The sequence below is a fragment of the Indicator indicator genome, chromosome 1, assembly GCF_027791375.1.
Source record: "Indicator indicator isolate 239-I01 chromosome 1, UM_Iind_1.1, whole genome shotgun sequence".
Lineage (NCBI taxonomy): Eukaryota > Metazoa > Chordata > Aves > Piciformes > Indicatoridae > Indicator > Indicator indicator.
Genome location: NC_072010.1, coordinates 104,997,108 through 105,020,305, shown reverse-complemented (window position 1 = coordinate 105,020,305; position 23,198 = coordinate 104,997,108). Strand labels below are relative to the sequence as shown.

The window sequence follows — 23,198 nt, the reverse complement described above, 5'->3', positions numbered from 1 at the left end:
TCTAGTGTGATGTAACTTTAGTTACTCTGCTTCCTAAATTCTACACATATAGGAGAGTTGTCAGTAATATATAATATTGATTGATTACGTGTCAATCCGCTGAGGTAAATAGGTTAAAAACAGTCCCAACCCTTAGAGACCAGTAACCACCCTACCTACTGAAGTCATTCAATAGGAGGAGTCTTGAAATGCAGAAGCTTGAATACAGCTTTGCTTTCCACTTCCTACTCTACATGCCACTTAATTCATTAGTAGCATTCAGTTAGGTTAGAAATCTAGCATGCTATAGGAAAGCATTAGATCTACCACTTGTCTGTGGATATTTCATATAGCTTTTCTACGTTTCCACATGTTGAAATTGTGTCTCTTCATCTGTTTGATATACTGGGTGAGGTCAGGTAAGAACTATTAGCTTATTTTTTCTGATATAGTCTCTTTTTTTTTTCCCTCTCTCTTTTTTTTTCTTTTTCCCCAAGCATACAAAATAATTATTCCTTCACTGAAATTGGTCAAAAGATTAAACATTGTGAATTATACCTAATGGAGCAGATGATTAACCAAAAGAATTTTATCAAGTTGAAATGGAGCTGTAGGTTTTAATTTTAAAGTAAATAGAACAAATCCTGATACTTTATCTCTGGCTGTACTTTGTACAGAGACACACGCAGGAATGTGCACTTTGTACACAGTAAAGAAGTAATTGTGAAATAGTGTTAACTTAGCATAAGTTTATTGTATATCGCTGATTTGGTAGGCTGAGAGGCTTTCAAGTTATGCATTATGCTTTAAATGGCAAAATGTAGTTAGGAATAAGTCAATGTGCACTTAAGTTTTTCCTCTTTTCAACCACAGAAGATACTTTAAATGTTTACAAACATACACAGGAAAATTAAAATTGTATATTAGCTGGATGAAACTGTCTTATGTAAGTGCCCAATGGCTGTGTGTTCAGACTGTACAGAAAAGTTTATGTGCACACTCACACAAGTATGCACAAAGGGCACCTGGGTATTCCATCCAGTAATCAGACAGAAATAAGAATTTGAAATACCTACCCTTGATGACTCCTCGCTAAACAATTCAAAGTATTAAGTCTACAAATCTGTTTATAGTACTTACCTAATTCCAGAGTAAAGACATAATCTTTTTTTTTTCTCTATTTCCTTTTCAAAGAATAACAGCTATTGTTTCACAGACATAAGTAAACAAGTTGTTTCCCTGTGAAATTTACTGGCCACCAGACTGTGTCTCTGGTTTCTGTCACTGTCATTCCACTGGCTTTAGAAGAATCAATTCTTATTTCTATGTGTCAAATTATAAGAAATCAGAACATTTAAATGGCTGTGGAGGAACACTTCAAAAATATTTCAGCATGAGTGTCTTATATGTTAGATATATAGGAACTGTATTATAAGGATCAGTGATTAAATGGTTTAAAAACAATATTAGGCAAAAGTGAAGGAGTTTCATGTAACTTTGAATTTGAATAGCAAAAAGGTAATCACGTGGCTGTTCATTATCATTTAGCTTTTTATATGACATTTGTGTAATAGAATTTCTCTTCTTGTTGCACTGTCATATATCATTAGATGGAAATTAGTTAAATGTGATACATTCTATTAACATGGTAGTATCACACCACGTCTGACATTTTACCAGTTTCTCAAATATTATTTTCACTAAATTCAAGGCAGCTGCAGCTGAACATCTCTTAATTTGAGAACTTTTTATTGGATAAGTCTCTGCAATGGAACTGAGGTGCCTTTTTCTATTGCTAGTTAGCTAATAACCTTTCTAGTAATCTCAGTGAAAGTTATTTAAATTATTCAGTGTCTAAATGAGAAGAACAGTACTATTTATTTGGAAATACAGGTAGTTCTAACTTTTCCCACACATAGTAATTGTAGCTGTTGTCATAAGGTGATGACAGGCATGAAACTTTTGTCTGGACAGTTTGAGACAGGAAGTTTCAGGCCATTTCTAATACTCTCTAACTTCAACCATGCTCCATTTCAGAAATATCCACTATTTTTTGTAATGTCCAATCCAGATGTGACTGGTCTAGTCATTGTAGATACGTGGTTTGGCATGGAGGTGATTGCTCTAGTTTCCTAAGTGTCGTTACTATATTAAGTGCTGTACTTCACATTGTTTAGCTTTGTTTAGATCTACACTACAGTATCAAATACATTTTTCAGATACTTTGTAGTCTCCCTGCACTCATCCTTCCCAGCCTTATAAACCAGTGAGGAACCTCTGTCCCTTTCAGGTGTGCAAATGTGATAGATGTGCTATCTGCTAACTGCTTGCTGGGAAAAGGAGAAAAGCTCAAGCTTCCTCTTCTGTAACTCAAATACTCTGAGAAATTCAGGTTACTTTTAAAATTATTTCTTAAGGAACTGAGTAGTTGCTACTCCTCTTCCTACTTTTGCTTTCTAGAAGTTAACTGACTCTTGTGTAAAGGTGTTCATGACAGGAAAATTGAGAAAGGTGCCATCAAATATTAGACAAAAGTCTTGTATAGACATAGCATAACCCACTAGAAGTCAAGAGATTGACTAATTTCTTTGGCAATAAGTCAGCTAACACCACAGTGAAGGTGAAGAGGCCATATGGAAGAACTTCGACAGGCACTGGCATTGTGCCCAGAATCTACATGATGTGACTTCAGCAGACCAAGGATGCTTTTTAAAGTTTTCACTTTTGACACTGATAAGAAGGGGGAAAATTAAGCCTTTTTAGCTTATTTTGAAATTCTACATCCTCTTGTTGATCCTCACTGATCTGTGTCTTAACCTTGTATACTACAACTGAGTACAGAAATGCTAAGTTCTATGCCATTATGTACATTGACCTCATAGGTTCTTATTTTTTCAAACTCACAACAGGATCCTTTGTTTCTTCCTTTCTTTCTCGGAAATAGTATCCTTAGGTGATCCAAAACTAAGCAAGGGTTCTGGCTCATCTTGTATTGTCAAGCAGTTGTTTCTTATTGGTACAACGGTAAGGCCCAAGACTGCAACTTTGACATTTTCGTATTTTTCAGATGAGGAGAAAAAATGTCCTGAATTTACAGATCTTAATATAGGCAATGCCCTGTCTGGAACAGAACTCCGAGTCCAGCTACTACTATACACAAGGAAAAATCCTGATTGTTCTGAGAGACTCATTGAAAACAATGTCACTGCGTCTGAGTACCTTAATACCTCCAAGAAAACGGTCTTTGTTATTCATGGCTTCAGACCAACAGGATCTCCACCAGCATGGCTAGATGACATGAAAGAGTTTTTACTGTCTTCAGAGGATATTAATCTCATTATAGTCGATTGGAATCGTGGTGCTACAACAGTGAATTATATAACTGCTGTTGAAAACTGCAGAAAAGTTGCAGAAATACTGAAGAAATATGTTGACCAAATGCTGGTAAGGCAAAGGGTTGCATCTGTTCTGAATAAATTTGAATAGCATAGTTTGGGAATGGATATTTGAATATGCCTAAAGAGAAGCCCAGTGAACAGTAGCAAATGGCATTTATTAACCATAGTATTTACTAACTGCATGCAGTTATTACCACATATCTTTGCCTCCACTTATTTTCTTTTCACTGAAATTTGTCTAAGAGTGCATCGGATTTCTTTAGTCAGCTGAAAGTTTTAGGTCTTTGGAAAGAGTGATTTCACCAGTAGGGAGGTGAAATGAGAGATTTTCAGGTAGTATGCAGCACTGAAGTTTTACAAAAATATTACACTACTCTTTTCATTATTAAACTACTATAATATTTTATATTAAAAAGAAATCATTGACATAGTAATGTTTGTTCCAAAATGGTTTGAATTTCTTGATTCCAGAGAGAGTTGCTGAAGTAATTATTGATGCCAGTGGTCTTAACTAGGCTTTAGATTTATTGCTTAATCAAATTTACAAAACATGTTATCATCTCATTTATGCCACTGTTGGATTTATCACAGATTCACGGATTGCATTGGGTTGGAAAGGACCATCAAAGGTCATCTTGTCCAACACCCCTGCAGTGAGGAGGGACACCTCCAGCTAGATCAGGCTGCCCAGGGCCACATTGAGTCTCCAGGTACAGGGCTCGACCACATCCCTGGGCAACCTGTTCCAGCATTTTACCTCTCTCATTGTAAATAACTTCTTCCTTATGTTCTACCCAAATCTTCTCTGCTCCAGTTTAAAACCATTGCCATCACTTGATTTTTTTCTTCTGTTTGACAGCCAGTCTCTGAAATTTTGAATGCTGTGCAGCAAGAAAATATTCATGTTCAATTTAAGTTAAAAAATTAAGCATTTTGAGAAAGGCTTTTACTTCTTTCACCTCAGCCTATCAGAATCTGCCCTCTAGGACTACATACAGTGATAATTTGTAATTATGACAGTAAATTTATTATTATGTAACATAAAAATAAAATACAACTATAAGAACAAGAGTTAAAAAGATGTAGATTTCTTGTGGCAGATTTTTGACTAATTGCTGGTTACACATCAGCCTGCCAACGCAATGACTACAAGGTATGCTTGGGCCAGACTTGTTGAATCCCACTGTGCAAGTCATCAAAGTGATGGTGGTGGAGTATGTTGCGTCACAAAGCTATCAGTTTCGTACTTGCAAGTTGTTGTGAGGGCTTTGTTAATTCATTCTGAGACATTAATATGCCAGGTTCACACATCATCCAATTGCTTTGTAGAGATTCTATCTGCTGATAATGTTAAGAGTTCTTCAGTAGCTTTTATTGTTTGCTTTTTTTAAAGTACTGGCTGCTTTATAGAATGGGCACCTTAAGATTTTCCTGCAGGTGTATATTTGGCACCATTATTCAGCTGCTCTGTGACATAAATCTTTGTTAATGATATTATATTTTTAATTTATTTTATTGGAAGGATAAGGCAGAGGGTGATTTTTCCCCCCGCCTTGTGCATAGTTTTGGTTCATCTTTCTTGTATCTGGTCAATGTCTTCCTCTTCCCTCCTGTGTTTTCTAACTAGTGTGACAGTTCAGAAGAAACGTGACTCAACTTCCTTATTACATTTTTCTAGTAAAAAAATTTCATAATTACTATGAAATTCTTAACTTAGCTTAACTATATATAGTATGGCAAACTGAAAACAATTTTGTAATTTCCATTTGATTTTACAATTAGAAAGTTAGAGCTATAACTTAGACTACTGACAAAAAGTGAAAACTGAATCAATGTACTGATGTCTGTTTAGTTAACCATGTGTGTGGTTGTGACTCTGTTCCTTTTTCCCCCTGACAGGCAGACGGAGCTTCTCTTGACACCATGTATATGATTGGTGTTAGTCTTGGAGCTCATGTAGCTGGTTTTGTGGGCCAAAAGTATAATGGCAAACTTGGCAGAATTACAGGTAAGGCTTTTAATGTTGGACTACCTGTTGCAGGGAGCTTAAATCAGATGTGTAACCCTTTTGTGGATACTATAAATCTTATACCGGTTTAATTTTCAGCATTGTCATCTATGTAGTGGTGCATATAGTGAAAATTAGAGTACCCTCATGTGGGTACATCTTTTTAGGACTGGGGTCATGGGACGTTTGGGATTATCATTTAGATGCTAGAATCCACAGTGCTAATTTGGGTGCACAGGCTCCAGGTGAAAGAGCAAAACTCACTGCAGCTAGCATGTTAAGAAGGAAGCTGACTAAGCTAATGATCAGAAAAGGTGCTAAGGGGAGAAGAGGCTGTTGGATCCTGATAGTGCTTTGGATTTGAAAGTAAGACTGTTTTCAAGCTGAAAGGGGGCAGTTACCTATCCTTGAGATAAGCAGCTCCAAACCCTCTTTTCAGAGTACTATAGTATTTTTTCCCCCCCAAAAAATGTAAGAGGAGCCAGAAGCCAGCCTTAAGAAGGGGAAGTAGACCTCTTTCAGGGAAAAACATGGTCAAAACATAGTATTTCACTTATCTGTATGTAACAATTGCTTTTCTGTAAGTAATTTCAACACCAACTGTTAAAATGATGGAGGCGTGTTTGACATTCTTGCCACCCTTGTCTTCATCTTATATTCTTTTAGCAAGAGTAGTTATATTGTGCATTTTGTTTTTACAGAGTACATAATAAGTATGATATTTTCTGGGGAAAAGGGCAAAATTAAATGTCTTGATTTGATCCCTAATGTTGTTGGCTTATAATTCATCTGAAGAACTAGAGAGGAGCACAACTAATTAGGGATAGATTGAAATTCAAAGATATGGCTTGACCAGTCTTGTGGTAGGACCTTATGCTTTGCTTAGCAAGTCAAAGAAGGGAAACTTGAGAAAAATTGTGCTGGGTTTTGTTTTTATTATTATCCCAGGAAAATAAAGAGTCTTTGATGAATAATGCTCAAATGTTGGTCTTATATACACCTACAGAAACAGACCTCAGGGTTTGTAATGCTAGTATTATTTTCCTTTAGGTCTTGATCCAGCAGGCCCTTCGTTCACTCAAGAACCACCAGAGAGAAGACTGGATCATACTGATGCCCAATTTGTTGATGTAATCCATTCAGATACTGATGGTAATGACGTAGCATTTACTTTCCTAATTCAATCTGATGAAAGGCAGGAAAGCAAAAAAGAAAGGATAAGATATTTCAGTAATATCCAGATGTTGCAGAAATATATTTTGTGTTAATGGATGGATTTCTGTGCTGTGGTACAATGTCTGTACTTTTGAAACCATACTGTATGTTTTAATTCCTGTTCATCAAGAGATTGAAACTCAACTTTGCTAATGATTGAAGCAATGATGGCCTGTATTGTTCAGTTCTGAGACTGAGTGAGTGAGGTTTCATAACTGAATCTGAGAATATTGAAATAACATTTACATATAACGCTCAACTGAAAATGTGTAGATAACCATATAGTCGTGAGTCCATTTAATGTCATACAAAAGTAGTGATTACACCACTGTCATTTATGTCTTGTTTGATGTGGTTCATCCTTTCTGAATAAGAAAAACACCCCAAGCCTGCACACTGAATAAACACGTCATTTGCATTAATTTATTATACTGCTATTTGCAAAATATTTTAGCATAAACATCCTTTTGCTATGTTAGCGTGTATGAGCAGAGGTTGTAAGCATGTGATTATCACTGAATTAGTCTCTTCTGAGACAGTCAGTCTCAGCTATATCACATTAGTACACCACAGACCCACTGCTTCAAATTCTAAATCATGTTAATGTAACGTTAAAATGAAGAACATTGTAAAGTCTGCTTCATCCATGCTATAGTCTGGTTCCATTTTTTTCTCAAAACCTGAAGTAAAACTTTCAAACCTACCACACTTGTCCCATTGTTTATGTACTTTCATATCAGTTTCTTTAATAACAATAAAAACATAAGCATTTAAATATACACATTTACATGTGGAGCTGTAAAATACCAATTTTTGTAATGTTCCAGTCATGTAAGTAAAGATAATATGAGGTGAAAAGGAAGACAGGACAGATTAAGCTAAGTCTTACCCATGTCCTTTTGTAGGAAAAATACAGATTTTTCTGCTTTAAAATATACTTCTTATATGAGTGTAGCTCAGAATCCGATGTCTTGTGCAAAAAAATGGAGAAATCTTACTCTAATGAAAATTACATTGGGAAAGAATTTTCATTGCTGGAGAGAACAAGAATTTCATAAAATTCTTTGTGCAAATAACATCTCAGCTACATCACTGAACAGTCATTTCTGTTCTTTCATTTTTGTTTTGTGGCTGTAGAAATCTCACACAAATTTATATATATTTGTGTACAAAATTTGACATGTGCATAATTTTCTTAAAAAGAAAAACATGAATTTTAAATCATAACATGACTTCTATATACAGAACAAAAGAACAGTATAATTGCAAAAAAATTATCTTTAAGACCTCTGTGTTATTTTTTTAATTAAGGTAATGATAAATAATTGACTGAATAATTGTTTTGGTTTGGTTTTGTTTTTTTAATTTTCTGTTCATTCATGGTATTTTTATTTTAGCACTAGGTTTCAAGAAACCTTTAGGAACCATTGATTTCTATCCAAACGGAGGAACAGATCAGCCTGGCTGTCCGCGAACATTATTTGGTGGTAAGTAAAATTGTGTTGAACTAATGAGAAAAGAATGAGCAAATGAGAAATAACAAAAACATCTGACTTTTTTTTTTTTAATAAAGATTTTTTCTATAATTATATGTATTCCACCATACCACGATGATCAGTATGATGGAATTATTATATTATATATAGAATCTGCATATAGTGATCATTATTCTTCTGTGTTTAAATATGGCTAGGCACAGGGGAAGATGTTCATGTCCAAGTGGTTTTTGCATATGGCATGAAAAGGAGGGTTTTCAAGTCTTCACTATGTTTTAGGTTTCTCCTGGTTGTCAATCAGGAACTAGGTTTTGGACAATTCCTTGAGGCTCTAGGATGAAAATGGTTTTATGATGTGATCTTATGCTGCAGAATTTTTCTTATTTCAGCCTCCATAAATCTTAGGCAGTGTTGCTTCCCATTGTTTGTTGTTTTTTGTTTGTTTTGTTTTTCCCCACTCTTTTTGGAACTGTTTATGTTTGTCTATTTCTATTACTAATCTGCACAGTGATGCTACAGATTAGAGCTGCTGCAAAAGCATAGTGCTTCTGTCTGTGAGTATAGGAGAATCACTTAAAATACAGGGTCATCTTCATCTGTACAGTTCTCATAGTTTGTTTTACTAAGACAGGAAGGAATTTATTACCCAAAAAAACTAAAGAGAAGAATCTCTGAAGTATTCCTTATGGTAATTGTCCTGCTTACTATTCTGCACTGCATACTGGGCATATTTTAGCTCATATTCATGCTTTATAATAAAAAAATCTGTAAATTCAACAGGATTTAGTAGATTGTTTCTGAAATATAACTTCATAGACTTTTCTCTGTACCTGTAATATTCAAAGTAATCTGGAATTTCATCTTCTTGTGTGTGTCCATCCATTTTTTTACACTTGTTGGTCAACTAACCAGAGAATAAAAGCATGGCTAACTAGGAGTGACTCAGATAAATGAGATTACTTTGATAATACCTTTTCTTTCATGAAGAAAAATTATGACACCTTCTATGTGTATTTTGTTTTTTTTCTCCTAAAGGACTTGAGTATTTTAAATGTGACCACCAAAGATCTGTCTTCCTGTTTTTATCGTCCTTAAAAAGAAGGTGCAACATAATAACATATCCTTGTGACTCTTACTTGGATTACAAGAGAGGAAAGTGTGTGGATTGTGAAGCTTTCCAGCCAATGTCCTGTCCAGTACTGGGTAAGCATTATGTTATCTGCTCTGGGCTGGGTGAAATTTTCTGGGAAATCCATACTAGCTCTTTCTGGGCCTACTCCAGAAATATGTAGTATCAGGCTAAGGGATCTGTAGAGATTGATCCTGTGCAGAGCTGTGTGCTGTTGAAAGTCGTGTAAAGTTTATGGCATTTCTGCTTTATAGTTAACTCTGTGAGACACAGGTGCTGAAAGTTCTTAATCTTTGATCATTATGCTTTGCAGGGAGACCAGTGGATGTAGACTACCTTAACCTTAGTAAGGCTTTTGACACTGTCTCCCATAACATCCTTGTCAGCAAGCTCAGGAAATGTGGTATAGAAGAACAGACAGTGAGATGGATTAGGAACTGGTTACAAAGTCAAAGAGTGGTGATCAATGGTGCCAAGTCCAGCTGGAGAGCTGTGACTAGTGGAGTCCCCCAGGGATCAATGCTGGGCCCAGTCCTGTTCAACATCTTCATCAATGACATTGATGAGGGACGGTGTCTGCTCAGCAAGTTTGCTGATGATACCAAACTGGGAGGCTTGGCTGAGACAGCTAATGGCTGTGTGGCCATTCAGCAAGACTCAGACAGATTGGAGACCTGAGCAGAGAGGAAGCTAAGGAGGTTCAACAAGGATAAGCGTAGAGTCCTGCATCTGAGAAGGAATAATAAACTGCACCAGTACAGGTTAGGCTAGAGAAGAGCCCTGTGGAGAAGGACTTGGGACTCCTGGTAGACAGCAAGTTATCCATGAGACAATGTGCTTTTGTGGCCAAGAGGGCTAATGGGATCCTGGGGTGCATTAAGAGGAGTGTGTCCAGCAGATTGAGGGAGGTTCTCCCTCTCCTCTGCCCTAGTGAGACCATCCAGTTCTTGGCTCCCCAGTTCAAGAGGGACAGGGATCTACTTGAAAGAGTCCAACAGAGGGCTACAAGGATGATTAAGGGATCAGAGCATGTGCCCTATGAGGAGAGGCTGAGAGCCCTGGTGCTTTTTAGTCCAGAGAAGAGAAGACTGAGAAGGGTTTTAATAAGTGTTTATAAATATCTGAGGACTGGGTGTCAAGAGGAAGGGGACAGGCTCTTCTCAGTTGCACCCTGTGATAGGAGTAGGGGCAATGGGTATAAACTACAGCACAGGAGATTGCACCTCAACATGAGGAGGAACTTCCTTACTGTGAGGGTCACAGAGTTCTAGAACAGCCTCCCCAGAGAGGTTGTGGAGTCTCCTGTGGAGACTTTCAAGACCCATCTGGATGCATTCATGTGTGACCTGTGCTAGATTGTATGGTCCTGCTCTGGCAGAGGGGTTGGACTTGATCTCTGGAGGTCTCTTCCAACCCCTAACATCCTGTGATCCAGTTTGAAATGGATTCACAGTGTATTTCCTTTCTGTAGAAAAACGTCTTCTACTTAGCTCATCACTTCATTCTTTCACAGTGTGTTATCTTCCCTAGAGTATCTGAAGTTTTTATTTAAGAGTAGAAATGTTTATAGCAACTTCATGGATTCTCTGACATGTTTTTTTGAATCAAACTTTTGTTTGGAGGTGTTTTTAGTTGGTTGGGATTTTATTGCTTTTAGAGAGGATCTGGGGACAGTTTGAAAAGGGCTACAACAGTGTGAGCATTTCCTAGTTGGAAGGGTTTACTTAAGAATGAAATTTTAAAATGTATAAAATAAATTTAATTAGAAGTTAACTTTCCATTTGCACCTTGTCTTTTTTACATCCTTATATTAGGATGGATATAGGATGGATCCTATATTAGTTAGATCAGGATTGAAGAAAAAGCATAGATAAACATATCTATGCCATTTTAAAATAAACCAAAACCATAACAGGGCCTTAAAGTGAGGCAAAAAGGCTGTAAGACATCCCCAGCATATTTGTTAGCCATGTCTTATACACTTACACAGAATGCCAAAGCTAGCAGTGGAGAAATATGGAGAAATATTTGACCAGTCAGCTGTCACTTTTAAAATTTTATTTTTAATTTACCAGCCAGGCCGAAAGGGACCTGGGGGTGCTGGTTGATAGTAGGCTGAACATGAGCCAGCAGTGTGCCCAGGTGGCCAGGAGAGCCACTGGCATCCTGGCCTGGATCAGGAATAGTGTAGCCAGCAGGACAAGGGAGGTTATTCTTCCCCTGTACTCAGCACTGGTCAGGCCACATCTTGAGTACTGAGTCCAGTTCTGGGCTCCTCAATTCAAGAGAGATGTTGAGGTACTAGAACATGTCCAGAGAAGGGCAACAAAGCTGGTGAGGGGCCTGGAACACAAACCGTATGAGGAGAGGCTGAGGGAGCTGGGGTTGTTTAGCCTGGTGAAGAGGAGGCTCAGGGGTGACCTCATTGCTGTCTACAACTACCTGAAGGGAGGTTGTAGCCAGGAGGGGTTTGGTCTCTTCTCCCAGGCAACCAGCAGCAGAACAAGGGGTCACAGTCTCAAGCTGTGCCAGGGGAGGTATAGGCTGGATGTTTGGAGGAAGTTCTTCCCAGAGAGAGTGATTGCCTATTGGAATGTGCTGCGCAGGGAGGTGGTGGAGTCTCTGTCACTGAAGACGTTCAAGAGAAGACTGGATGAGGCACTTAGTGCCATGGTCTAGTTGATTGCTTAGGGCTGGGTGATCGGTTGAACTGGATGATCTTGGAGGTCTCTTCCAACCTGGCTGATTCTATGATTCTATAAAACCTGTGGCAAGCAGCTGAATTTGGGAACTGAGAGGAGAAACGGCATCCTTTCTGCTGTAAGCTTTCCTGCTTGCTGCCTTGCAGTGACAGCTTTGCAGTCTGGGATTTGCCTTCATTCTCCAATCTAGGTAAAAGAACCAAGAGGGAGAGAATAGAAACAAGGACTTCTATCAAGCCCCAAAGACAATAAGCATAGAATTATATAAAACAAAAGTTCTCCTTACATTACATCTATAAACTTAGGAGGTTTGCAGATTTTCTAACATTAATAACATTTTCTAACATAAATAATAGTAACAATTGTACATTAAGGGGTTTTAAAAGTTTTAACAATTATACATGAAGGGGTTTTAAAAGATATATTCTAGTGATATAAAGAAGAAAGGAAGAAATTTTGCCTAATGTGAAGCTGTTGTGTTCTCTGCAAATATATGGGCTAGATTTTAGGCTTCTTTTTAGTTCCTCTCCAGCAATTTATATACACTGTTTTGTGAAGTTAGTACTCTAGACTAAACAGATTTCAACTATTTCATTATGCCAATTTTATTGATGCTAATATATTAGAGCAATGAAATACTTATATATTATATTCTATTACACTCAGGGGATTCCTGCATTTTCCAATCAATTTACTTTCTCAGAGAATATTTAAGGAAATTGAAGCCATATCTGTCACTTTGGGTAAATTTCTTATGTATAATGCTATGTGTATTATGATTTTGCTAAATGACTGAAATGAAATATTTAAACTTTGGATTTCAGGTTATTATGCTGATAGATGGAAAAAACTGTTAATCCCAAAGTCTTCACCAACAAAAGCTTATTTTGATACCACAGACCAAGACCCATTCTGCAGTGAGTGACTGAATATATACATAACAAAATCTTTATGAAATATTATGGCTGTTATTTGTTAGCTGATCTGGAGTGAAAGCATGTTAAAAGTAGAATGTTTTTTTAGCTGATGCATAAAATAGCGTAATAAGCAATGAGCAAAGTGGCAATTCACAGAAGAAGATTGATTATGACATAAAAGTAAGCAAAATATGAACTGAGAAGAAAATGTGACTTTAAAAGTAATGAAATAGACTGCCATGAGGAAAAAGGAAGCCAGAAAATGAGAATCAGGGAAATAAGAAACAGGGAAAAAGCTAGACTGAGAGAGCCTGCTTAGATAGGATCATTGCTGCCATTTTCAGAGAGCAAAAATGGGAAGCAAGACTGGCTTAAGTGGGGAATGAAAAAGAGGCATCTCTATGAACCACCCCAAGAAGAGAGCACTCCACAATCAACTAAAACTACTCCAGCTTTTAAAAATCCACTTCTCTTTAGGAATAAAGCAATGGAGGGAAAATGTAGGTGTTTGAAGGTTATACGCTGTGGGACTGAATTCTTATGGCATGGGCTTTAGCTGCAAATATGTATCTGTCCATACAGAGGTCCAATTTAATTTTTCATCCAATTTCTGGTCTTATTAACAGACTTTATCGCCATAACCCAACGTAAATATGCTCTTCTAATTGATTATGTTTAAGGTTGTTTGATTTAGGGTATGGAGACAGGGAATTCAAGTAAAATCAAGTCTTCCCATTAGTTTTTTTCCATCACTTTGGCAAGTTTTGTGGTTGAGTATCTGCTTACTTACACCACTGTTTCTTACAAGATGAGGTTAATGAAGATGTGATGGACTTTACATAAAACAATTCCCATTCCCAGTGGTTTTTAATCTCAACCCAAACATGCTACCACTCTTTCCCTAATTCTGTCTGCTTGGGCTTTGCTCTTCCATGCTCTCAAGGCAGCACAGGCTGCTAGGTCTGTCTTCTCATTATTCTTCCAGCAGAAAAATAAAGCTTTGCTTTCACTTTCATACATATTAAAATCTGTGCATTCATCAAAAATCCAGGTGGAATTCTCATGATTGCAAAGATTATGTATAATATTCTAGGGCAGGAGGGGTAGTAGGGAGAAAAGAAAGGAAGGAATACTATCAAACATAGAAGGTAATGTGATTAATCCTCTGATTAACCTACTTAACCTGCTCACTGAGCTAACTGCCTACATTGCCTATACCTAAACCTTGTCCCAGCTCTGTTCCTCCTTTCTCCCTGCCACTATTTCTCATCTCTTTTCTGGACATGTAGCTTTTGTGGGTAATGAGGTAGTGTTTCTATATATCCCCTCTTTGCAGAGCTTGCTAAAACCTCAATGGAAGGAAAACCTCCAAGGAAAGGCTTGATTTTGTGGTTTTTTTTCCTCGGGCAGGTCAAGCTCTTCATGATAATTTTCATGGTAGCTTTCTAATGCAAATGCTTTATAGTGTAAGAACTGGAGGAAATAATACACTAATTACACAGAACTTCAAGTATCCATTTGATAGAAGCTAATTTTTGTCAATAGCCTTCTTATACTGCTTTGAGCTTGTAATGTAGAAGTCACTATTCCTATCATCAACCAGTGACTACTTTTAACAAGGTACTAATAATAACAGCTGTATCCTGTTGAGGTAATTCTTTAAATTTTATTATTTCCTGTTTCTTTTTGCAGTGTATAATTACTTACTGGATATTACTACCTGGAATAAAAGCATTAGGAGAGGTTTCATTAATATTAAAATAACAGATTATGATGGGAACACAGTAGAATCAGTGATGAATAGGTATGTTGTGCTTTGTCTCTAAATCTTTTTCATCACTTTATAGCGCTAATTTTCTGAGTTTCCTAAAGTTCTATATTTGTTAACCTGTAGTTAAAAAGTATATGAGGTTGTTAAGTCTTGGTCACAGTTCCTTTTCCTCGTATGCTTCAGTGTCACAGGCTTACACTAAAATGATCGAAATTTCCTCTGTCTCATGTCTTTGCATGATACTGGTTTAAATATAGTTCTAGGTGTCCTTATTCTGAAAACTCAAAGTCAATGCACCTTACAAGATTTCTGATCTTACTACTAATGCTTAGCAATCATGAATATTGCTCAGCTAACAAAACCCTGACTAGAAATAATTTTTTTTTTCTTAGTGAAGCTTCAACATTTCAGCAATATAAAAGAGTCAAAATTCTAAGTGGATTTTACCGTGACCTTGAAAAAATATCAAAAATATCTTTGACCTTTTCTACAAAAACTTTAATAGGCCCAAAACACAAGCTTAGAGTTCTCCAGATGAGGCTGAAATCTCTTAATAATCCAGAAAGGTAAGTGTTTGTCACATGTCAAAGTTGTGGTTCAACTAAACTGCTCAGGATCTTTTCTCATAGATTCATAGAATGATGTGGGTTGGAAGGGACCTTAAAGATCATCTAGTTCCAAGCCCCCTGCCATGGGCAGAGACACCTTCCACTAGACCAGTTTGCTCAGAGCCTCATCTAACCTGATGTTGAACACCTCCAGGGAGCGAATATCCATGACTTCCTTGGCCAACCTGTTCCACCACTCTGACTCTAAAGAATTTCTTCCTAATATCCAGTCTAAATCTATCCTCCTCGAGCTTCAGTCTATTCCCTCTTGTCCTATCACTACAAACCCTTGTAAAAGGTCCCTTCCCAGATTTCCCTTAGGCCCCCTTCAGGTACTGGGAGGCTGCTATAAGGTCTCCCTGGAGCTTTCTTTTCTGCAGGCTGAACAGCCCTAACTCTCTCAGCCTGTCCCCATAGCAGAGCTGCTCTGTACATTAACAAATATTTAGAGCACAGCACACTTGTACATGTAGATGTCAAACATGGGGCTTGTTACAGGAAGACTGCTGCTGCTACTCTCTGGTCACAGTGGTTTTTCAAGGACCACTTAAGTAAACCAGCCTGACTGCATCGTTAGGTTCTCTTCCAGAAGACAGATTTTATTAAGCCCTTTTCTGATTTTAATAATCTGTCCATACACAGCTTTTCACTGAAATATGAAATGGACCACTCCAGCTACTCATGTGACTGGAATAGATTTTTGGTCTTGTTGCTGAAGGTAACACAATCTGTGCTTGCCTACACTTAAAAGGATATCTCCATTTTAAAAAATAATTTTCATTTGAAAGCTTTTATTAATTATTTCTGATTTTAAATACTTCAGTAATACCGCCATATATTCATTTTTGGAGCTCCAGAGTTACTTGTACAATAGCCCTAGCAATTAAGCTTTACATTTGCATCTTGTAAAAATAATATTACATGGAATAGGTAAGAAATATCCAGCAGTAGCAAGAGTACTTCATGTGAGAATTGTTATGTTTATTTACTTCATATGAGTGACAGATTCAACACAGTCAGAATTTAAAATAAAACCTAGTAATGGTTATCAAATAAGCAATTAATGGGTAAAATGTAACAATACATTAGGTGTTCAAGCAGCATGTGGACCTGGTGCTTAGGGATATGGTTTAATGTTGACCCTTCAGTACTGGGTCGAAGATTAGCCTGGATGATCTTTGAGGTCTCTTCCAACCAGATATATTCTGTGATTCTGTAAAATTTTAGGCCAGTATGTTTAGTTAACATGAGAAATAACATTTAAGGCTTTCTGCTTTGGTGTCTGATAATAGTCTAATACGAACTAGGTATGATACTTTGTAAAAATTATGAAACCTTGTTAAATCAATCTACTATATCGTACTGAGAAAGAGGAGAAGAGTGGGAGAGACTTAGGAGGAAACAGAACACTCAGTAATCAAAATAGTACCCCAGAATGTATATACATTAGACTTTATTAACTTGTTGAAGGCTGTAAGTTTCAAAGCTCTCAGGTGAGCTGGCATGATTTTATTTAAAAGCATTTGGTGATGAGAGATAGTAAAAGCTCTAAACCATATTGCAGTTTTTTTCTCACTCAGTGGTGATAAATTGGAAGATACATTTCTTGCAAGCATATCAGCATTCAGGACTTTTTCAGGTGATGTTCTAGCAAATAAGGAAGACTTAAAGTGAACAGCCCTTTCTGGTTTTGAGTTTTCATTCCTGTTACTCTATCTTGTGTTAGTTTTGCACTAAGATGCACTTGATTTGCTTTAATATAGGATCCACTAAAATCCTTTGTATGGAGTCTCATCAGATGACAGCCACACAGGCATGTTAAATACTTTTAGATAGCAATGGAAAATAGTGGTGAATCAGCATGTGAAGGTAATTTAAATGCAGATGTTTCAACACTATTGGTTGGTATAATTACATAATTGCTCATTGTAATTATAACTACCTATATTTACCTTATTTAGTTACATATAATTACAACAATTACTTGAATACAGGATAATCAACTAGAAACTACATTAAAAAATTAAATTATTCATATAACAAAGTAGTAGGTAAAAAACAGGGGACAGGTGCAGGGATAAAAGACAATAGGAGTTTCAGCCTCCTTAGATCTGGGTTAATAGCATACAGTGGGAATTTGTGGAATATCACTGACAATTGTCTATGGGACTAGTCCATTATTCACACAGATGGTATGTGAACATGGGAGTGCTAGAAGGTACATACAATTTTCAGACTCTTCTTGTCTCTGAGATAGATCATTCCTGTTCACTCATAAAAGCAGAAAGCTTTTCTAATTTATATGTGTCCAGGTGTCACTTTTCCCCAAAAGCTTTTGAACCTGCCAGTCAGACTCAATTGATGGGGAAGGTGAATGTCTCAAAGATACTTATCCCAGCCACCTTTGTTTTTTTAACCAAAACAAGAATAGGAGTAATAAGAAAGAAGGCCTGATCAATAGCACTGCTGAAAAATAGAGTGTGGCATGCCCTTGCTTTTTAGTCAACAGTAGAGACATGGGCTCAGGGATTATGAAAGCCTCCCCAAACAAAAAAAAAAAAAATTGTGTTTTGCTACTTGCCAGTTGTTACAGATTAACACACAAAGAATAGGTCAACCTGTCTGTTTCCCCCCTAACACAGAAGTGAGGGAAAAGTAATACACAAACAAAAACTCTGGGTTGAGGTAAAGAGTTGAGATAACAGTTTAAGATAAAATAATACAAGATCAAGCACAATTGCCTTAGCTTAGCTTACTTACAGAAAAAGTTCAGTGAAATAAAGGAAAGAAAAAAAAAAAAAAAGAAAATATAAAACAGAAAACCAAACTTAATATGCTACCCAACTCCCAACTGCATTGCCTCCATCCCTGAGGAAAAAGAGCCACACGCAAAACCCGGAACCCAAAAGCAGCATCTGGAACAGGAAGCCTGTCATGTTACAACCTGAACTTCAAGCCCCATAATACTTTGCTCCAGCAAGCACTTTCATTTTGAACATGGTGTGAGGCAGGATGGTATTGAATAGCAGCAGATTAAAACACAACCTGTGACACTGGTACAGCAGAGACCCTGCTCCTCACTGAGGGCTACTCTCCCATATGGCATTCCTGATACTCAATAATCACAAGCTTAGATGGATTGCACTTTAAATGCGACACAATATATTAGAAACTATGTGTTTTTATTTCTGGCATTTATCATTATGATTTGTGTAAGTATTGCACCCCCTGTGGTTAGACAGAGCCCTTCCCAGGTGCTGACTGCTGTTGCAGAACTGGCTGTGCTAACACCTTGCATTGCTGTGTTGCAAATACTGTTGCAATTGTGCTAAAATGCAGCATCATATTATTACATGAAATCTTTAAAGTTAACATAGGAAAGGGATGCTTATAGTAATGTGTATTTAAAATTTGTCTTGTAAATTCTTTCAGTCTTTTATAAGGACTTTAAAAATGCTGACAGTTTCTGTGTTTTTATGTCTTTTTTTTTCTTCCTCCACAAAAATAACATAATAGTAAACCATTAAATTCAGATCAAAACAAATTGTGGGTAAAGAACTGGATGAAATTCTATGCTTTGCATTATATACAATACCAGATTAAAAAAAAATGTATATCCTTAGTCATTAAATCTGCTGATTTAGCTTTGTGGGGACCTTAGCAGGCCTCAAATACTTCTATAGAAATCCAACAGTCCTCTCACATACAGATAGGTGGAGCCTTTACTGGCTGAAAATCTCACAGTAATGGGCAACAATGGAAGTGTTTAGTAGGATGTTCTTTCTCAGGCTCTGTCCTTCAGTTTTTTCACTGTATGCTACATCCCAGTCCAAGGTGGATTGTGCATGTAGCCACTTCTGTGAATTCAGAGCAATATAGAAGATAATTTTAAATAAAACAAGCATCATAGCTTGTGTGCCCTTAGAGGTGCCATCAGAGAGTATGCTAGTCATTTGCCTGTTCAGACCAGCTCTCACCATCTATCGGTACTAGCACATGGAAGGTAGAGCTGTGACCTGACTTTGCTCTAGAAAGCAGAGCATCTATGTTAACCTCATGATGTCAAAACATAGAATCACTTGTTGGGAGGGACTTCTACAAGTCATCTCGTCCAACCCCTCTGCAGTAAGCAGGGACATTCAGCGAGACTTGGACAGACTGGAGAGCTGGGCAGAGAGGAACCTATGAGGTTCAACAAGGATAAGTGCAGAGTCCTGCAGCTGGGAAGGAATAATAAACTGCACCAGTACAGGTTAGGAGGCAATCTGCTAGAGAGCAGCCCTGTGGAAAAGGACCTGGTGGATAACAAGTTATCCAGAGGGAGGTTTTCCTCCCCCTCTACGCTGCCCTGGTGAGACCTCCCCTGGAATATTGCATCCAGTTCTTGGCTCCCCAGTTCAAGAGGGACAGGGATCTGCTGGAGAAAGTCCAACGAAGAACTACCAGGTTGATTAAGGGTCCGGAGCACCTGCCCTATGAGGAGAAGCTGAGAGCCCTGGGGCTTTTTAGTCTGGAGTAGAGAAGACTGATAAGGGATCTAATAAATGTTTATCAATATCTGAGGGCTGGGTGTCAAGAGGAAGGGGACAGGCTGTTCTCAGTTGCACCCTGTGATAGGACTAGGGGTAGTGCATATAAACTACACCACAGGAGGTTAGGTTGCACCTCAACATGAGGAGGAACTTCTTCACTGTGAGGGCCATAGAGCACTGGAACATGCTGCCCAGGGAGGTTGTGGAGTTTCTGGAGACTTTTCAAGACCCATCCGGATGTGTTCCTCTGCAACCTACGCTAGATTGTATGGTCCTGCTCTGGCAGGGGGGTTAGAGTCAATGATCTCTGGAGGTCTCTTCCAACCCCTAACATCCTGTGATCCTGTGACATCCCCAATTTGATCAGGATGTTCAGAGCCCCATCAAGCCTGACTTTCAGTGTCTCCAGGGATGGCACCTCCACCACCTCCCTGGGCAATCTGTTTGTTTTGGTTTGATCCAGTGTTCTACCAGCGTCATTGTAAAGCATGTCCTCCTCATGTGCATCCCCAATCTACCCTTCTCTAGTTTACAGCCACTGTCTCTTATCCTAGTGCTACATGTCCTTGTAAACAGGCCCTCCCCACCTTTCTGGTAAGCCCCCTTAAGTAATATTTTGTGTGTGTGACTCTTTTTGTGGCCATTGTACACATTCATGTACTATCAGGCAGTTCTGAGGTTTCCAGGTGTTTAGTTGACAAATTATTCTCTTGCATGAAACCTTGTTACACATGCTGCTGTTAGAAGATATTATGATATGATTTTCTACTTTCCTTAGTGGAATGATAGCAGGAGAAATTTCCATACCCAGGGAACTCAAACTAAATTATTCAGGGCCAGTGTTAAGAGGAATTGGGCTGTTTTGGTGGCATTTTCCCAAACAATTACTTTGAATGCAGATTAATAGGTTTAATGGGTGAAATATTGCATCTTCATATTTCAGACTAATGTAGTGGACTTCTTACTCATGCCACTTTGCACCATTCAGCTGATATCCAGATTGTCGTTCAAAGTCTAGCAAAATTACTGTAGTGATGTGTAAAATAGGGTGTAAACTTAGATAAGAGAACATTTCTTCCTGTCTTGAGTACTGTCTCTTAGAGGTGGTAAATACTGGAGATTTAATAATTCAAATACTGAAATATTTTCTATAAATGTTAGCTTTTTTGGTTTTGCACATTGTTTTTTCTTTTCCAACTTCTGTAGGCTGCAGCTGTGTAGATATGATTTTGTACTGATGGAGAACATTGAACTGACCTTCAGACCTATCCCTTGCCCAGAGAGGAGTGCATAAAGAGACAGCTTCTACTAACTTAATTTCTCTTACAGCAGTGACATTTTGATTCTTCCTCAGGATAAAAGATTGCATTGAGACAGGAAATGAGATAAGCTGGATTTATTTTCAAGAGTCTATCTGGTAATATACATTACTGTCTTTGAGTGCCTGAGGGTGAAATTAATTGAAAAGTTCAGATATATATGTATTTGGGAAATTTTAATAAAGTAAATGTATCATGGTGGAGAACATGCAATGGTCTATTCATTATTATTTGCTAGCAGTGGAGCAACTACTGAATTAAATATGAATTATCTGCATAATCCTGGCACATTATTTGTCAAGTCATACATATATTTAATTATTTAGCATTTGTAATGGATTTTACATTGAAACAAAATTATCTGTCTACTAAGTGAATTTAATATACTGTACATGTGATCTATAGATCTAATACACAGCAGTTTTGCTGTGCTGTGTTCATTGGATAAATGAATTCACATCTCCTTTTATAATGTCTCAGTCTGAGAACTGGACAAGATTTATGAGCAGATATGTAAATTTACTATTTAAATCAATTACCTTCATTCTCATTGTAGTTGAATATTACTGCAACCATTCAGATTTTTTTTTGTGTTAAAACTATGAAGAGGACAGTGATGTTTCAGATGAAGTAATTCTGAAGTCTGTTCTGAAGAAAACAACTTGAAACAAATGCATTTTCATTCTATTTCTGTTTGGGCCTCTTGAAATTAGAGCTGCTGCTCAGGCTGAGATTGATGACAGCTTTTCACCTATTGCAATGTGAGCAGGAATAAGCCCTACATAAAGTTTTTCTCCTGCAGTTCAGAAAAAGGTTTCCAAATGCCAGATTGACTCTCTTGATGGTACTGTTTGAAGATCAGATGCATGCATTTTTCTTCTTTAAGGTTGGTTTATGTATTTAAGTCTGGTTTCTCATGTAAATGTTTCTTATGCACATCCTTTTCCTTTCTTTCTTTCTTATGCCACTGCTATTTATGTTTTTGACAGCAATGCTTGATTTAACATACTTACTAATTTCATATGAATGTCAATGGAGTGGGGTGTTCAAACCCATGAATTGTAAGGTTTTTTGGAAGTCACTTTAGAAGGAAGATGGAATATAGTGCCCTAAGGAAGGAAAAGCAAGTCACCACCTCACCATTTTATTTGCAAGAGGCAGCTCCAGCATGCTGGTCAGTATATGGAAAGCTCTGAACCAGCCATTGCACATGCATTTACTTGTCTAGACACGTAAAAAATAAATATGAAACTACAGACAGACTTGCTTATCAACTCACTTTAAAAATAAAAATGATATTCATTAGAAATGGTAATTACATTTCCATAGGTTATCTCAGGTGGTTTTATACTTATATTTGTCCTTGTATTGTATATTTCTTTGTTCCTTTCCACTGAGGGAGTCATTAGGAGATAATTTCTTTCTTTTTTTTGCTTATGCTTGAGTATGGAGGGGTGTTTTTTTTCTTAATTTCTCCTTCCTTTTGTTTTTAAAGTGCTGTTATTCTACTTGTTTTCACTCTGTTGGGTTTTGTCCAGCCTTGCTCTCGACAACTTTAGTCTTGAGAAGACTGAGAGGGGATCTGATCAATGTCTATAAATATCTGAGGGGTGGATGTCAAGTGGAGGGGGCCAGTCTCTTTTCGGTCATGCACAATAATAAGACAAGCTACAACGGATGCAAACTTGAACATAGAAGATTTCAGCTCAACATGAGGAGAAACTTCTCTACATTGAGGGTGATGGAACACTGGAACAGGCTGCCCAGAGAGGTTGTGTAGTCTCCTTCTCTGGAGATTTTCAAAACCTGTCTGGGTGCATTCCTGTGCAGACTGCCCTATGTGATCCTGCTTTGGCAGGGGGATTGGACACAATGATCTCTGGAGGTCCCTTGCAATCTCTAATGTACTGTGATACTGTAAACTCTGCTTTCCCCTTTACAGGTCTCTTCTTCCTTTCATTACCTTGCCTCCAAACATGTATTTCTTATATCACTTGAAAAAAGCATAAGAGACCCAAGAGTAAATTTCAAATGCCTTGAACCAGAATCTTTAAATGGGTAACACAGATGCTCAGGCATAGAAACGTATCAGATGGTCTCTTAAGTATAATTTTAATGCTGTTT

The 23,198-nt window shown here is 37.5% G+C and overlaps 1 protein-coding gene across 1 annotated transcript; it reads left to right on the top strand.

Annotated features, from left to right (window-relative positions):
- Positions 1–325: 325 nt before the first annotated feature.
- Positions 326–21,049, top strand: LIPI (lipase I). The gene is made up of 10 exons (XM_054382729.1): positions 326–398; positions 3,047–3,423; positions 5,277–5,385; positions 6,436–6,537; positions 7,998–8,087; positions 9,132–9,299; positions 12,752–12,844; positions 14,537–14,648; positions 15,008–15,181; positions 20,962–21,049. Exons 1-10 carry the CDS (start codon positions 350–352, stop codon positions 21,047–21,049), a joined length of 1,362 nt encoding a protein of 453 aa, XP_054238704.1. The 5' UTR covers positions 326–349.
- The last annotated feature ends 2,149 nt before the right edge of the window (positions 21,050–23,198 follow it).

Bases quoted from the DNA above. Each gene is read 5' to 3' on its own strand.
- LIPI (XM_054382729.1), top strand. From the start codon at position 350: ATGTTGAAATTGTGTCTCTTCATCTGTTTGATATACTGGGTGAGGTCA. The intron at 3,424-5,276 runs GTAAGGCAAAGG...TCCCCCTGACAG, and splicing joins AATATGTTGACCAAATGCTG to GCAGACGGAGCTTCTCTTGA. The intron at 14,649-15,007 runs GTATGTTGTGCT...TTTTTTTCTTAG, and splicing joins GTAGAATCAGTGATGAATAG to TGAAGCTTCAACATTTCAGC.